Genomic DNA, 17,620 nt, shown 5'->3' on the forward strand with positions numbered 1-17,620 from the left:
CCGGGCTTTTGGTTGCACTCGGGGTGGGTGGCAGCGGTGCTGGGAGGCAGGAGGCTGTGACAAATTTTGGGGTGGCTGTAGGGCCCCTCATAGTTCCCTTCCCAGTGCTACCACTGCCTGCCCTGAGCATGGCCCTGGCTCAGCACCCTCCTACCTGGAGGAGCCTGGTGCTGCCGCTGGCCTCAGCTCACAGTGGCAGGGCCACCCTCACCCCATGCACAAGCCCTCCTGGGGTGCATGCAGTGGTGGAAGGCGGAACCCTGGACAAGCCGCTCACGGCTCTGTCCTGTGCCCTGCCATGTGCTGCCCCAGCTGTGCAGCCCCTGCTCCTGGCCCACCTCCAGCCCCACTCCTCCTTTCACCGTGGGGGGCCTTGGTCTGCCCCTCCCCCCCTTCCCATGCCTCTTTCCCCCCACAACAGGCTTACCAGCTGGATGCTGATCTCCATGCTGCCGGGCTGCACTCCTGTCTGCCTGTGTGCTGCACTGCAGCTGTGCATATATGCATGTGGCATTTATCAGTAACATTATCAGCTACATGAGCCAAAAAATGCTAATAGCCGATAATATTGATTTTCCTTTTATCAGTGCTGATATGATATGGTACCAATGTATCAGTGTACCTCAGTCTACTTTTTTGAAGTGTAAGCTCATTTGGACCTGAGAATTGGCCAATTTCACTCTCATGGACAGGCTTCCATGTTCTTAACCTTTCAGGCATGATTGGAAAACTTGAATTGTCCTGGTAAGGAGTTTCCTCCATCAAATAACATGGCAAAAATCTCCTCAAAAAAAATTAAGTTAACTGTAGCTTTTCAATAGTTACTGTGTTATTCTAAATCCTTTTTTAAATAACTTGTTTGAGCAGAATATTTTAGCTTTAGCTTTTCAGCCGAGTGCTGTATTTTGCAGATTCTAAGGTGTAAAAAGCACTCTTACTTGGCAGTTTTCTGTATTGAAGTTATCCCCCTTGCATTCTGAGGATTATTTGGTATAAATCTGAAAGGTTGGCTTATTTTCTGTGCTGGACAGATTGAAGCAATGTAGAATTTGAGTACCTCCACTTTGCCAGGCATTGCCTCTTACATCCAGTATAAGTGAAATGTAATAAGACCTTTGTCCAAAAAAGCAACCGATTTATTTTTTTTCCTGGTCTTTTGGTACAAGTATTATTTGAAATTTGTTGTGATCTGTATTGTGTCTTAGTGTACAGAGAATTAGTATGTACATCTTTGCAATTTCCTACTGCCCTACTTGATTAGATCTTAGAGACATTTAATTATCACAGATTGTATGGATAATGTCTTTGGACAACTTAACTCCATCCTTTTTGGATTTAGGCATAGAAGGAGTTAGATGAGCCTAGACTTTTCCTATAAATAAAAAGTTTACCTCTTTTTCAATGCATCTTCATATTTCAGGTTCAAGTTATAAGAGCTTTTGGGATCCTGAAGCGAGCAGCTGCTGAAGTTAATCAGGATTATGGTCTTGATCAAAAGATTGCTAATGCCATTATGAAAGCAGCAGATGAGGTAGGAGGATGCTGTTTAAAGCATTAGAACTGTGGTCCCTATTGTATGTGTGCTAAATATCTTTCTGTAGGAACAGATTGTTTGAGAAAGGTGTATTCAGTTTCCTGAATTGTTACAGTAAAGCATTAGTAACTGACTGGTACATTTTGTTTAATGACCTAAAATGGTCTACTTAGTTTTGCTTCTTATGTTTTATAGAAGCAAGTGGATACTTTAACGCATTTTGATATCTCTTTTTAAAGGTAACTTTTTCTCCTCACTACTACTACAATAAAGTTGTTTCGAATTAATGCTGTCTTTGCCATCTGTAAAATAGGCAACATAAAATCCTCATCAGACAGGCAACGTAGAAATTAAAGACAGGGGATAGGATTTCATAGACTTTCATAGATTTCATAGACATCAGGGCTGGAAGGGACCTCGGGAGATCGTCGAGTCCAGCCCCCTGCCAGGATCAACCATGTTGGTCTGTTTGCTATACTTCTTGACTGGGTGGGGGATTTTGGGTGGTAGAATCTCATTTGCCAGACAAGCCTTGTAACTCTTGACATTTGTGATTTTTACCGTCTGCACCCTGGGTGGTATCTTGTCTTGGATTATGATTCATCTCAAAGAATTTCCTATGCCTCCAAATTTTAGGAAAGATTACTGGTCCTGAGCCGTAACCTTCATTGTCATCCTCAGGGCCAAAAGGAGGCCAAACTATAGAGCAGTGATATTTCCTTTAAGTTTATTGTTTTGCTGTATACCTTTACCATTCAAAGTCATGGCTAATAAAAATAATCCCTTTTGTCACTAGATCTACATCAAAATTTCTCTTGGGTTGTTGGAGAGATTACAGAGTTATTCTTCACTAATTCTGTTCCTTCCTTGTTTCATATCCCCTTTTCCCTTCCATTTTTGCACTTCTTCCTGTGGAGCTTCTTGAATACTCCATTTTGAGAAATGCTGCTATAAGAGGAGGGAAGTGATTTGGTTCCCCTTTACCAGGCCAACTGCTAGGCACTTGGAACAGCCTGCTGGTTCTATGCCTTGTCTTTTGAGCTGGTGGTTGTCATGATCACATACCTTCAGAGGCTGGGAGTTTGTTACCCTTCTTGGATGACTGGTTGGTCAAGGGCATTGTTTTCATGGGTAGCAATAAACTAATCCATGTCATTGTAGAGGTATTGGAAACCATTACCTAAAGTCTCCATTTGGTCTTGACATGTTCATTTGGAGAATTTGGGTCTCCTCCTAAGCTACTATTTAGGTATAAGCCTCATAGCTCCAGGACAAGACTGGGGACTATTTGATGTCCTCCTGTTGACACGGTTTAGACCGCCAGTCTCTTTGGGCCGCCTGTGGATGGCGGCTGGCGGTGAATGTGTACCCCGCACCCCCAATGGGTGAAGAACTGATGGTAAAACACCCCCGGAGGGGTGGGTCCTGCTGGTCGACGTTGTCTCTCGGTGTGTCGCCAGCACCAGAAGACATCAACAGGAAACAGTCTGGAAGGGTAACTCGCCAGCATCCAGCGTTTGATGTCTTCATGGCGGCTTGTTTAAAAGGCTAAAAGCTTAAAAGCGTAAAAAAGCTAAAAGCCTAAAACCGCCACGGGGCCGCCACTGGGTAGGGTGACCAGCACCTTAAAAACGCCAGTAAATTACAAGGGACAACAGAAGAGAAAAGAGGGTGTGCTCGTGTGGGTCATAGGTTCAAAACAAGTGCTCCCCTGGGGGACACTGAGCAAAGACCCTGGACAGCACCCACCGGCTCGCGAACTGAGGGAGACTGGGGAAAGCACCTGTTTGACAGAAACAAGGTGTTTGAGCCAGTAGGTGATAGTTAATGGTACTTGATGTGGTTTGAACTTGAGGTTTTGTTAAAAACAAACAGCAAAGGGGCACTTGCATTGAATCTGTGTGACTGGTAGCCTCCAGACTTTCTTAGCCAGGTGTTGTTTCAAGAACAGTTTGCAGTTAGGAATGAACTTCCAGATGCCTCTTACCCAAATTGCACTTCCTGTGGAAGTGCTCATTCTGAAATAAGAAGCCCATGTGGTGGCACTGCAATTCATGAAACTTGTTCTATCTTCAAAAGCAACTTAAGCATTTCAGAAACAAGGTTTGTTTTGACCATACTAAACATCACCTGACATTGAGTATTCTGAAAGGTGATCTGTGATAAAATGAGTTGCTCATATGCTGAATTTTCTCAAGTAGCTTCTGAGTTGGGTAGTAGCAGATCAGATTTTATTCCAGTGAGAAACACCTGAGCAGGGTTTTTAGTTGTAGCTGTGTTGGTCTAAGAAGATAGGCAGGTAAAGTTCTTTGGGCAGATGTGATATCTTTTATTAGACCAACTGAGTAGTTTGGTGGGGGTGGAGGAAGGCAAGCTTTTGGGTGTAGTCACCCTTCTTCAGACAGGTAGCCTCTGCTGGCTTGAGACTCCAAGGAATGAGAGAAGCTAAAATTTTAGCTTCCAAATAGCTAAATAACTTCTCTCAGTCCTTGGAGTCTCAGACCAGCAGAGAGACTCTATGCCTGAAGAAGGATGACTGTGTCTGAAAGCTTGCCAAGGACTTTTTTCCCCAACTACTCAGTTGGTCTAATAAGATATCACATCTGCTCAAAGAACTGTGCCTGCCTACTAACCTGAGTAGGCACCTGTAGAAGGAAACTCCAGTACTTTACTTTGTTAGTCGCCTCCAAGGGGATTGGAACCTGTGGCATTCTTAGAAGGGAGGGGGAAAAGGTGATCCTGCATACTCAGGGTGATAAGTCATTACTTAATAGACATTTTCCTTGGCTCTGTTTCTACAACTGTAAAATAAGGAATTTCAGTGAAGAGCACTTTCAGATTCTGAAATGACAAATCTTAAAACCTAGTAGAAGACAGTATCCTGTCTTGCTGCCCTAACAGTCAGTATAACTAATTTTATACTGCTCTTAATTACACTGGTAAAAAGCTACTGAAATCAGTGATGTATCTGTGGGGTACTTTGCACTTAACAAATGTAATGGAGTATTATTTAGCTAATAGCTTACAATGTGTCAGTGCTGCTGTTACAGGAATTAACAAAAACTTCTGTTTTTCTATAGGTAGCTGAGGGCAAATTAAATGATCACTTTCCTTTGGTGGTATGGCAGACTGGATCTGGAACCCAGACCAACATGAATGTAAATGAAGTAATCAGCAACAGAGCAATTGAGATAATGGGAGGGAAACTGGGGAGCAAGACCCCAGTGCACCCTAACGATCATGTTAATAAAAGTCAGGTCAGTATTTACATTTTCAAATAGGTATGGTATTTTTATAAAGATACTTTTAGTTTTACTTTTTACACTAAAACTTCCAAGTTGAATCTTAATAGTTCTTCCGAAGTCATTGCTGTTAGATATAGGTGTTTTGTGTTACAATTTCAGCCTTCAAAACTCTTATGATGGAGTTGATCACTACATTGATTCAGATGTTAATTGCTCTTCATTGTAGTGGAGCAAATAGTATTTTGCTTTGTCTACATTTCAGGGCTAACAGCAGTGCAGCAGGTTGTTAGCCACTGATAGCTTAGTTAAGGCTAATTGCAGATACAGACAGTAGATGAATTGGTATCTTGCTTTGCCAGTTCCACAAGAGAGGACCGAGGATTGGAAAAATCTGGAGCATAATTGTTCTTATCTCTAATTCTGAGGTTGAATTAAAGCTGGCTACAACTTCTCTGTTGCCTTTCTTTTAAATAATGATCTCCCTATCCAAGGTTGTTGTTTTTGTTATTAGAATAACAGAAAAAAATGAGCTCTTTTTGAGATATTATATGCAGCTTTGTTCGAATGATTACTAACTGCAGTCAAACTGCTAGCTATTTTACAGATGGAAATATAATAAACTCTGAAATGTATAGGTCACTAATTTGATATTGCTTATGTTTTGTTCTGGTATATTAGATTGAATTTGTTGCTTCTCAGAAAAAGTTTGAACTTTTTATTAGCTTGTAGTGCATATAGGTTTTAACATTTAAAGATAATCACATAGTTAATTAATAATATGATTAAAGCCTTGGTATCTTTTGGACTTTTTGACTTGTAATATTTCTCCTCCAGATTCCCATACATTGGTAGATTGACAGGTGTTTTATTGCTTCAGCTAGCAATAATGGAATCAAATGCAGGTTTTAAAGGTCAACAAGATGAACATGTTATAGATCTCCATAGCATGTTACTCTCCCCATTCCTGCTTTCACCAGTAAAATAGTTACAGATGTTGACATTTAAATGTAAAAGTTCTGTAATTAGCACCCAGGGTAGTATCCAGTGAAGTGAACAGGTTATTTCATATCTCAGAAATACTGTTTCAGGTTCTTTGCAAATTATGGTAGGTGTTTCTGTTTTGCTTACATTTTCCTTCCCTTTTGGAAGGTTTCATTCACAATAATATCAGATTTAAAGATTTTTAAAATGAAAGCTGAAACTTTGAACAAGAGGTCTAAGCACTTCTGCTGTTCTTTACCTAATAGACTATGATGCTTGCTCCATGACTTGCTCTGGGTTAAAAAATAGTTGTTCAAGTATAATTTGAATAGTTCAAGAACTGGTCAAATTCTTAATCATCTTATTCTACCTGTTGTTGTCTCAAAAGTTAAACTAAAACCATCATTCCTTTCCTTTTTCTGTGCATGGAGGGGTCTAGGAAGGAGCGGGGGAGAGAGACTTTTGAGAGAGAGCAAATGACCTGAATTTTTAACCTCTTAATTTTCTATGTGTAAAATTTGAAGAAGGTTGGCTTGTTGTAGTGACAGCACTGGAGGGAGTTCAGGAGATCTGAATTCTTTCTGCAGACCTTGGGGAAAATATTGCTCTGAGTCTTAGTTTCTGCTGTGTAAATTATGATACTACTTTCTCACCTATCTGAGATTTTTGGGACTATATCAATTGGTGAGAAGCACTTGGATACAATAGTGATGGAAGTGAGCAAAACTTGTAAATAGTAACTGTTGTCTTGAATTTTCTTCACAGAGCTCAAATGATACTTTCCCAACAGCAATGCACATTGCTGCTGCCCAGGAAGTTAATGAAGTATTGTTACCTGGATTACAGAAGCTGCAAGATGCACTTGAAGCAAAATCCAAAGCATTTTCCCAAATCATAAAAATAGGACGTACCCATACGCAAGATGCTGTTCCACTCACTCTTGGGCAGGTATAAAACATGAAGCAATATAATTTTACCTATTTGTTTGGAGCATTTCTTGTCAATTAAAGGAGCTAATTAATGTTCATCAAGGTAAATAGGGCAAGGATGGCAACTGAGAACAAATTTCTGATGAACAGCTGAATTTCTGTTCTGTTATAGCCAGGTTGTGTTTACTAAAGATGACTCTGCAGCATTTCATATGCAGTACTTTGGGAATCTTTTTTGAAAGTCACTGATGAAGAGAAGAGCTCTGTGGAAAATAAGTTTGAGTAGAAGGTGTAGCTCTACAAACAAATCTAAATACTCACAGGACAGCCTGTGATTATCATGTTAAATTGTTGTCTATCCGCATTTTTTCAGCCAGAAGATCAGCTGTGGTGAAGGTGTTAACTGATTAATGTAAATGTAGTATTATCTAGAAATATGCAAACAAGGGGAACAGTTAAATGAAATTCTTCTAATACTTATTGTATGTGTTTACTTTTAATAAGAATACAAAGTGTTCAAACAAATTAGCTTGTTTTGAACTAATATCTCTTGGGAGCATTACCATGTTAAAAACAAGGACTTAGTTCAATTGCAGAAATATAAAAAGGCTAGTTTGGTGCTACTCACTAAACAGACACACACACACACGTCCTGCTTAAGAGGGGTTTTAATGAAGAGGCAATACCTAAGATGAGATCCTAGAAACTCTTCTGTGGATTTTGCAGAAACGTATGAAATAATAACAGGATCCAGGTTTACAAAAAATTAGAGTTCAAATGATGAATGGAGTGGGAAAGGTCAAACACAAATACCTTTTGGATATGTAAAATAGCCAAATAGTTGCGTAACTACAGAGCTGTCTCCAATATGGGAGCAGCTCGCTAATCTATTTAAATTCTCAATAATCAAAATATATTATTTGGATAGAGATGGATGCTTTGGGGGCTTTTTAATATAAGCAGTACATCATGTTAAATGATAAAGTAATTCTGATCACTAATTCATATTTTTTGTCCTTTTAAAAAAAAAAAAAAGGAATTCAGTGGTTATGTGCAACAAATTAAATATGGTATGGCTAGGATTAAATCAGCCATGCCCAGAGTCTATGAGCTGGCAGCTGGTGGCACTGCAGTTGGCACAGGATTAAATACCAGAATTGGCTTTGCTGAGAAAGTTGCTGCAAAGGTGGCTGAATTGACAGGTAATTCTTTTCTTTTTTCATCTTATTCCTTATTGCACTTGTTTTTTCTCTCATCTCAGAATAGCTTATGTGCTCTAGTTCAGGATAAAGATGTGCTGTTCCCTTTGGACTGCCTAGGTCTTGAAGGATATTATGGAATCTTAATAAATATTTTTTACCTCATGTCATGGAGCATGCCTTGAAACATAAGACAGTCCCATTTGTTTTTTAGTGTTAATTCTTCAGTCTTCCTATTAGAACTTACAGAAGGTAACAGTTCTGTAGATTTTACTGTTACATTTTGCCATTGAGTATGTTTGAACTACTTTAATTTTTTTAAATAAATTGATCAAATTGATTGTATTGGCAGTGATATAAATTATTATACTGTTCTGAGCAAGATCTACTATGGGTAGATCTGGTTTTGATCTTCCATAATTAGCTGTCAGAGTACTTCAGTTATTAGCTTCACAACTCCTGTTGTAACCCAGGGCCCTTTGGTAAGAAATATGTCAGTGATACTAAATTCTGTGTAGGGAAAAAGACTGTTTCCTTTTGAGAACAGCTTTCTAGGTCTAAATCTAATTAAGTGAACCAACTAACTGACTAATAAACAGGATTCCCACAAAACATTATCATTTTTGAAAGGTTTTCTGGAGTTAATGCCTCAGCAGTTCATTTTATTTTAGCAATGCCGGGTTTAAAATTTATTTCTACCCAGTTAGTTTGTTTATAATTAAATTCTTTGCTCACTTTGTGGTAAAGAGCTTAAGCGTACCCTGATGACCATTCAGAAACCATATATATATATATATATATATATATATATACACATACACACACACACACATACTGACAACATTTCCATTTTAAAATAGTGTCTGTGTTGTAATGAAGTGAATTCCCTTATCCTCCTTGCTTCTTGTGGAGTTGAATACTGTTGATAGTGGGGATTTTGCTCTGTATATGAACATAAGCAGCCTAAACTTATGTAGGAGAGGTGAGTTATGAAAGTGCTGCTCATTCAGTTGCAAAAAGGCAAATATAATGCCCATCTTTATACAGGGAAGAAGGAAGCTTCTCGCAGGCAAGCTAAGGAAGTGCGGGTTTGTTGGATGAATGGACTGTAAGGTGGCTAGAAGACTGGCTGGATTAGAGGGTAATAGGCAATTGGTCGATGTCTGGTTGGCAGCCAGTATCAAGTGGAGTGCCCCAGGGATCATTCCTGAGGCCAGTTTTGTTCAATACCTTCATCAATAACCTGGAAAATGGCATGTGACCCTCACAAGTTTGCAGATGATACTAAGCTGGGGGGAGTACTTGATATGCTGGAGGGTAGGGCTAGGATTTAGAGAGACCTAGACAAATTGGAGGATTGGACCAAAAGAAATCTCATGAAGTTCAGTAAGGACAGGTAGAAAGTCTCCTGCACGTAGGATGGAACAACCAATACAGGCTGAGGACTGACTAGCTAGGCAGCAGCTTTGCAGAAAAGGACCTGGGGTTACAGCGGACAATAAGGTGAATATGAGCCAACAGTTGAATAAGCTGAATATGAGTGCCTTTGTTGTGAAGAAGGCTAATGACATCATGGGCTGCATTAGTAGGAACATTTGCTAGCAAATTGAGGGAAGTGATTTTTCTCTCTTCTGCATGGTGAGACCACATCTGGAGTACTCTGTCTAGTTTTGGGTTCCCCACTACAGAAGGCATATGGACAAATTGGAGAGTCCAGTGGAGGGCAATAAAAATGGTTGGGTGGCTGGGGCACATGACTTCTGAGGAGAGGCTGAGGGATCTGTGCTTATGTAATCTGGAGAAGAGAAGACTGAGGGGGGATTTAATAGCAGCCTTCAACTACCTGAAGGGTGGTTCCAAAGAGGATGGAGCTAGACTAGGGGTGGGCAACATGGTGGATTGTGGCCGGACTTTCATTTCCGAGCAGCCTCTGCCTGAGCCGCTGTGGCCAGGTTTCATGGAGACCACAGCAGCAGTGGTGCTGTGACAGTGCGGGATCAGGCTTTCCATGAAGACCAGCTCCAGCAGCACTGGCAGGGTGTGTGGCAGGGTGGGGAGCTGCTCTGCAACCAGTACTGGGATCTTGCAGTGGTGACTGGTCTGGAGCGTGCAAACAACAGATTGCAGCTCTGCCCTGGCTTTGGACCCTGCTGTCACTGTCACAAGATCCCAGCCCCGGAGCAGCTCCCCACCCAGCTGCATGCCCTGCCAAGGCTACTGGGGTTGGTCTCCATGGAAACCAGCTGCAGCCATGCAGACAGGGACTGCTGGGAAATGGAGTCTTCCACAGGCCCGATCCAGCCCACGGGCCAGACTTTGCTCACCTTGAGCTAGACTGTTCTCAGTGGTGGCAGATGACAAAACAAGGAACAATGGTCTCTAGTTGCAGCAAGGGAAATTTAGATTAGGTATTAGGAAAAAACTTTCTGACTAGGAAAGCACTGGAACAGTTTACTCAGAGAAGTTGTGGAATCTCCATTCTTGGACATCTTTAAGACTTGGCTAGACATAGCTTTGGCTGGGATGATCTTATTGGGTGTGGTCTCTCTTTGAGCAGGGGATTAAACTAGATCAGTGGTCTCCAACCTTTTTAAGTAGGAGATCATCTATGGCATTTAAAAACAACCCAAGATCTACCATGCACTGTCGCCACTCCCTCCCTCTCCCCCCGTCCCTGTCCAACAGGTAAGTCTGTGCGGGGGTGAGGGGGTGCATATTGAGGCAGAGGGAGAAAAAATGATTTGGGGGCACAGCTCCTCAGCAGGTGAGTCCCACCCAGCTGGGACCCCGCTCAACTTACCTCTGCTCCTGCCTCCATGGCACTGTCCCTCACTTTGGGGACCTTGATCTAGTCCCCTCCTCTCCCCCACGGACTGACCTGCTAGGTTGAGCCATGTCCGTGCATGCACGCAGGCACTTAGCCCCCACCCCAGCCTCAGATTGACTCCACGAGGCTCTGAGATCTACCAGTGGATTGAGATTCACTGGTTGGTGACCACTGAACTAGATGATCTCCTGAGGTCCCTTCCACCCCTAATTTTCTATGATTCTGTACTCTCCATGGTATGAAGAAAGAGTTCTTCATGGTTGGGCAGTGGAAACTGGAGTAATTTCAAAAAAAAGAGGGATAAGTCAACCAGCATATTCAAGAGCTGGTACAAGTTGGGAGGGGATGGGGGATGGTGGCTGAAATTAAAGACTTGCAAAATTGCTGAAAATATACCTTAATCTAGAGAGGGGCCTTCCATTTTCTGCAACACCCGTCTAAACTCCCACCCACAGATTAGCATCTCTACACACACCATGGTGACTTTGATCCTTATCCCCAAAACCCCAAACCAGTTAGCATGTTCAGGCTTTCTGACTGAAAATACCTCTCCAGTGCTGTCATAGTGAACCACTGCACAACTGCTCTAAGATCTTTTCCTTGCTAATAAATGGCTAGGGTTGTCAGTACTTCAACAGCTCTTAAATTGGATTTTTCATGCACTTCTAAGTTTCTTGCTGTTTACCACTTCCTGATACTTAGTATCTTGGATAAACATCTCCTTTGCTTTCCTCTAATATATTTTGTTACAGAAAGTCCGGAGAAGGAAAGGATCCATTCCGATTAGTATTTTAATTTTACATTTTTACTTTATAATTATATTAAACCATATTATGAGTGACTTCTGCAATGTTTCAAGAGCTTTGGCTGGGGGAAGAGGTGGGTGCTGCTTTTGCCAGTGTTTTGCCTTAACCCTCTTAATCCTCTTCAGGTTTGCCTTTCATCACTGCTCCAAATAAATTTGAAGCCCTTGCAGCTCATGATGCTCTCGTTGAACTGAGTGGTGCCATGAACACTGTGGCATGCAGTCTGATGAAGATAGCTAATGATATTCGTTTCCTGGGTTCAGGGCCACGTTCTGGCCTAGGAGAGCTCATCCTCCCTGAAAATGAACCTGGAAGCAGCATTATGCCAGGTTGTATATCTAATGTCTTTAAATTTGTTTAGATCAAATAATTAACAACCATATATAGAACTAACCACTGAGTTAAATAAAAGTGGTGTGAAGCAGTGGCATGATGCAGTTTTGGTCAGTTAATCCCATTTTCTAGTACATACATATTTTTTCAAGTAGTTTTTTGCTTTGATAACTGAGTATACTTTGGAGAGGTGCTATATAAAGGTTTGAGAGCAGTACATTACTTCTGGGTGATAAAACAGCACTTGGGTGTGAAGGCAAACAGCTGTCAAGAACATACAAGCAACCTTTTGGATATTTCCCTTCTGCATAAGGCAACCTAATTGCATTATCAGAAAAGAGCAGTGGGTTTAATAAATCATTACTTTTTGCCCAGTGGTGTTCAATCTACAGTCTGCTGGCTGGATCCAGTCTGTGGCATGGGGGATCAGCAACAAGCAGCTTGGCCTGGCATGTCCCCTTCCCTTTCCTGTGCAATGCTGCTGATCCCCTTTACAGTCCTCTCTTTCTCTTTTCCATCACTTGTGGCAGGCAATAGGAAAGTGAAGCGTCTTCCTCTCTCCCTTCTCTCCCTCTGACATTGACTCCTAGCTGGAGGGTGTGGTGCCTCGCAGTGCAACTGAGTTGTAGGCACCTGGCCCACTGCTTTAAAAGGTTGAGCACCACTGCCTCTGCATAGTTCATTAGCTGAAAGCCCTTTTAAGAGTTGAATATTCAAGAAACAAAACCTGCAGATATGACAGGGAGGAATAAATGAGCTAATGAAAGCTGCGTTTATTGACTTTTTTTCTTGAATCCCCTTTTTACAAACAGGAAAAGTGAATCCCACCCAATGTGAAGCTGTTACGATGGTGGCAGCTCAAGTGATGGGAAATCATGTTGCTGTTACAATAGGAGGCAGCAATGGACACTTTGAATTGAATGTTTTCAAGCCCATGATTGTAAGCTCAAAACCCTGTAATCATTTCAGAAACCATATACTTTCTTATACATTGTTTGTAAAGAATTTAAGACTGCCTGGGCAATGCAGTCACTAGAATGATGAAGAAATATAAATATCAGGAGAAATGAGAATCCTTAACAGTAAATCAGTTTGTTTTGGAAGACAACTTGTTGTCCCATATATGATGGATCATTTTTTAGCACTTTGAGCTCAGAGGTGCATGTACTCTGATCATAGTACCCTGGCAGAAGAAAGGCAAACGACAAAACTGAGGCCACTAGGTTGAGCAACTTGTGTGAAGGCCTGAAGGGTCTGTCTTAGGACTGTTCATTCCAGAGCTTAGATGACACCGTTTGTTGTTGGGTAGTCTCTTTGGCCTTCCTGAAGTATGGTCTCCTGTAGGCAGGAAGACCTTTTCTAGTTGTACCATTGCAATCTGCCATTTAATTTGATGATGTTCAAACTGCAACTTCAGATTAACAATGTTTACATAAACTAATTGTATGTATACTGCTTTCAATAAAAGGACTGCGTGCCTTTCTCTTCAGGAAAGCTATGAAGAGGAAAGGAGCTGTAAGGAAGAATGAATTGAGGGGAAAAATAGGAATAATAAAGATAAAAACCATAATAAGCACAGGAAATTCATGGAGAAGGGAGGGTGTAAAGTCAAAAGGAGAAAATTAAGAAACAAGGTAATGGTTAGAGCAGAAGAGAAAGTATAAAATAGTTGTTTTAGGCCTGCAGGAAAGATTCTAGATATAAAATAGTAGAAATAGTAGATGCAGATCAGAAATGGTAAAGGGGGAATGATGTAGCTAGCAACATAATGTTTTTTACTTGGTCATTTATTGACTACCATACTATTTAGAAGAGGGTCATTTAAAACAAGTCCATAAGACAGTTGAAACCCAGTTGTCTCTGAATATCCTAAATGAGGAGTTTCAAACTGGTTTGGCATTGGGAGCTCCTTGGGGGCTGTATCTGGACCTCGGGACTCCGCAGGGACCAGATCCAGACTCACCCTCAGCTGCTAAAATGTGAGTTAACAGTATATTACTAAGATACAGTGATATTATCATCAGAATATTTAGAAGTCTGTTTCCATTGGCAGTGCTTACTAAAAGTTTTCACTTTGGTGCCATCTACCAGATTATGTAATTGGAATCTTGCCTCCCAGATAAGATGATACTTAAAGCTTCCAAATGTCATCATCTACTGTTGTATAGTTTAATTAAACCAAAATAAAAATAATTACCTAGCAGTTTACTCTGAGAAGCTTACGAAGATGCTTTCCTTACACACACTAGTTTGGATAATATTCGTTATGTGTAAGAATTCAACAACTCTTTAGTTTGAGAAGTTTTCCCCAAACAACTTCTTAAACATCAATGATTTTTATGTTACAGAACTAAGAGTACAATTACAGTACAATACACCGTTTCTAATGAAGTTCTGTCAAATGGGAAGATATTATAATACCAATGATGTATTGGATCATTAAAACGCTAATAGCTGTGTCTAAACTTTCTGCCTTTTAAGATTAAAAATGTATTGAATTCTGCAAGGCTCCTTGGAGATGTTTGCATTTCATTCACTGACAACTGTGTGGTTGGGATCCAAGCCAATACAGAGAGAATCAACAAACTAATGAGCGAGTCTTTGATGTTGGTGACAGCACTTAATCCCCACATTGGTATGTCTCAAACTTTACCTATTATTAGAACAAATTAGGGGTGCACCAATAGAGATTTTGGGGGCAGATACAGATGGCCAGTTTTTAAGGAGACGTATCAGTTGTTATCGATCCAATTTCTGATACAGCTGTGTGCAGCTGATAAGTCTGTTGTGGATGGGGAGGGGGGACGGAAGGGGTGTGATGGACAGGTCAAGGACCCTGATGAGGGATTGAGTGGGGTTGGGGCAGGTGCTGTCTGGACGGGGCAGGGTGCCAGACAGAGTCACAGCTTGTCCGGGGGGTGTGGGACGGCTCCTGTTGGTGCGCGCACCCCAGGAGGGCATGGGGATGGGAGGGGTGTGTCCCCAGATCTGTATGGGTAGGGGACCTGCCCTTTCCCTTCTGCCCTGTGTTGGCAGGATCCCGGCATGGGAGATCTGCAGCCCCAGCCCCTGCCCCTGCCCATGGCGGTGAGGGGAAGCTGTGGCTCCACAACTGGGCAGTGCCCCTAGTGGCTCAGCTGCACCTGTGGCTCCCCGCCATCAGCCTAGGGGGCCCACATAGCACTAGGCACACGGTGAAGACATGAATGGTCAGGGCCATTCCTGCCAGAGATCTCTAAATTAGATATGTGCTATCAGTTAACTGTTTAACCAATATAATTAGAAGAGGTTAAACAGGTCATTTTTTAAATTATAACTTTAACCTTAATTCCTGTCCAGGGTTTCTGCTTTTCAGTGCCTGTGTTTTTATACCAGTTAGACTATTGTGTCACTAGGTGGCACCACTTGTCTGTGTTGGAAACCAAGTGACAGAATTACTGATTTCTGTCCAACTTTACATAGCTAGTTTACCATAAGAAAAAATATGATTGGTTACCATAGTGCCTAGGACCCCAGTCATGGAACAGGACCTTATTTTATATAACACTAGAATGTGATAGTTTTCATTGTTGGCTGAAAAGAAAGTTTCTGTTCAAAACAGCCACATCTGGTTTTTAAGACTTTCCTGACAAGGTTCCTGGAGAGCTGAGATAACTGTACACTCAGTTGTCTTGTCCTAAACTTTCCAATAGTAACCAACTATTGCAGGTTAGCCACAAAACACTAGAGGAACTGTTTGAGGAAATATTTCACTGGACTGAATGGTGATGAGCCTAACTTTTTTAGATATTGTATGACAAAATGTTAATCAGATGTTCTATAGACATAATTTTTTCTATATCGCTTTTAATTGCTGTCTCTTAGGCAGGAAGTTGCTCCAGAAATATACCTGTTCATTATTTAAAATGAATTCAATTAATGCAGAGTTGCTGTAGTTATTAGTAGCCAGATTATGTGGAGGCCAATTTTCCTGTGGCTGCCTCTAGCAAATTCTTTGAATCTCCATTTTACCAAAAGGACAATTAATCTTGTATTCTTTTTTTTGTTTTCACTACAGGATATGACAAGGCAGCAAAGATTGCCAAAACTGCACACAAAGAAGGGACAACACTAAAAGAAGCTGCTATTAAGCTTGGATTCCTTACATCAGAACAGTTTGATCAGTGGGTGAAGCCTACGGAGATGCTCGGTCCTCAGTGACTTTAACAAGTGTACTTAACAGAAGAATTTAAATTGTATAATATAAAATATTATGGGGCCTGTTTGTTTTGTCTCTCATTGTCACTTGCCTCATGGATAACCATATATTTTTCCTTTGTGAGATATAAGGCTAGAATGGTTTTCTGATACAACATACATACACAGAAGAAAAATCTTTCCCCAAAAGATTGCTTCAGTGGCAGCTCAGCACCAGGATTATTTCAATATGTATTTAACTTAAATATATTTCTGAAAAAAAATAACTGCAAATTTGAAATGGTGTTACCAGAGCAACATGCGAATGACTAATTTACTGGATATTCTCTAAAGTATCCCATCTTGGGAAGACAGCTAATGCCCGACTGAATTTTAGTTAAGACTTTCATTTCTGCTTCCCTTCCCTCATCTAACACCATAAGACATTTTTCTTTAAAATAATAAACCTGAAGGATGCTATAGCCAGCAGGGTTCTTGGTTTTTGAGGACAGTCTTCTGGGGGGAAACCAAGGGTCCTGAATACAAATAGAGCAGCTTCCTACAACCCCCTGGCTGGAGCACCAGGTGGGGAAGTTACAGCACAAATACAGGTTTCCCTCGCTTTATACAGGTTCTGTATGTGTGAATTTGCTCTTATGCGTTGACCCTTTTTCTGCCAAAAATTTGTTATATGCAAGGCAAACTCACTCATGCGGTTGCTGTGATGGAAGCCTGGAGTCAGCTGCTTTGCGTGGTGCAGTGTGGGAATGATGCGCACCAAAATATAGCCTGTGTGGATCTGTGCTCCTCACTAGTTGTCTGCAACATGCGTTTCTGTAGTTGCCATTGCCATTATAGTGCTCTGTGCTTGTGTATACTGCCTACTGTTGGCAAGTACCAAAATGGTCTTGTAAAAGTGGAAGAAACGGGTCTGGGGGTCAGTACAGTTCAGGTCTTGGAACTGTCTCTATTTGTTATCTTGTAAAGTGGGTTCCCTTTACGTGAATTTGAGTTATGTGCTGTTTTCCAGGCATGCATGCACAGCATAAAGCTAGGGAAACCTGTAAGCATGCCCAGGCAGTGCTGAGGGTCTTGCCTTGTCCTGTGCTGGGGGGAGCTGCCTCTGTTCTGCATGATCCTGCTCTCACCCTGGCTGCTTGTGGGAGCCTTTCCAGGGAGCCCTGGTGGGGGTGAGGCAGAGGGCATGAGCCCAGAGCTTTCAGACGGGCACTCAAGCTGCAGAGAGGGACTGGCCCCCCGACCCTGTGTGGCTTGCTGAGCTCCTTGCAGTAGAGACGGGAGTTGATGCAAGGACATGGGCAGGCCGGTGCTTTGGCTAGAGGCGATCTCTTGAATTAGGCCACCTGCGTCGGGCGGACGAAGCTGTGCGAGCTCTGGGGCACAGACGCTCTTCCTCGTTTGTTCCCGTAAGCTGACACAGAGCGTCGTTCCTACGGCTCAGCTGGTCTAACAAGAGGCCGCCTGCTCGCCCTTTAACTGTGCAGATGACTTGCCCCGCCCCCTCCCCTCAAGGAAGAGTGTGATTCGCCCCTCCCGGCAAGGAGGGCAGAAGAGCCGGCGCAGTCGTTA

General features: G+C 41.9%; 1 protein-coding gene across 1 annotated transcript in view; it reads left to right on the top strand.

Annotated features, from left to right (window-relative positions):
- Window positions 1–16,116, top strand: part of FH (fumarate hydratase) — a 21,542-nt gene extending 5,426 nt beyond the window's left edge. The window contains exons 3-10 of the mRNA XM_019540409.1: window positions 1,421–1,531; window positions 4,615–4,791; window positions 6,526–6,708; window positions 7,726–7,891; window positions 11,647–11,850; window positions 12,667–12,794; window positions 14,336–14,489; window positions 15,912–16,116. Coding sequence (XP_019395954.1) covers window positions 1,421–1,531; window positions 4,615–4,791; window positions 6,526–6,708; window positions 7,726–7,891; window positions 11,647–11,850; window positions 12,667–12,794; window positions 14,336–14,489; window positions 15,912–16,054 — 1,266 coding nt within the window. The 3' untranslated portion in view covers window positions 16,055–16,116. The remainder of the gene's footprint in view (window positions 1–1,420; window positions 1,532–4,614; window positions 4,792–6,525; window positions 6,709–7,725; window positions 7,892–11,646; window positions 11,851–12,666; window positions 12,795–14,335; window positions 14,490–15,911) is intronic.
- Window positions 16,117–17,620: the final 1,504 nt, after the last annotated feature.

Source organism: Crocodylus porosus, unplaced genomic scaffold (genome assembly GCF_001723895.1).
Source record: "Crocodylus porosus isolate Cpor-Errol unplaced genomic scaffold, CroPor_comp1, whole genome shotgun sequence".
In the NCBI taxonomy this organism is placed as follows: domain Eukaryota; kingdom Metazoa; phylum Chordata; order Crocodylia; family Crocodylidae; genus Crocodylus; species Crocodylus porosus.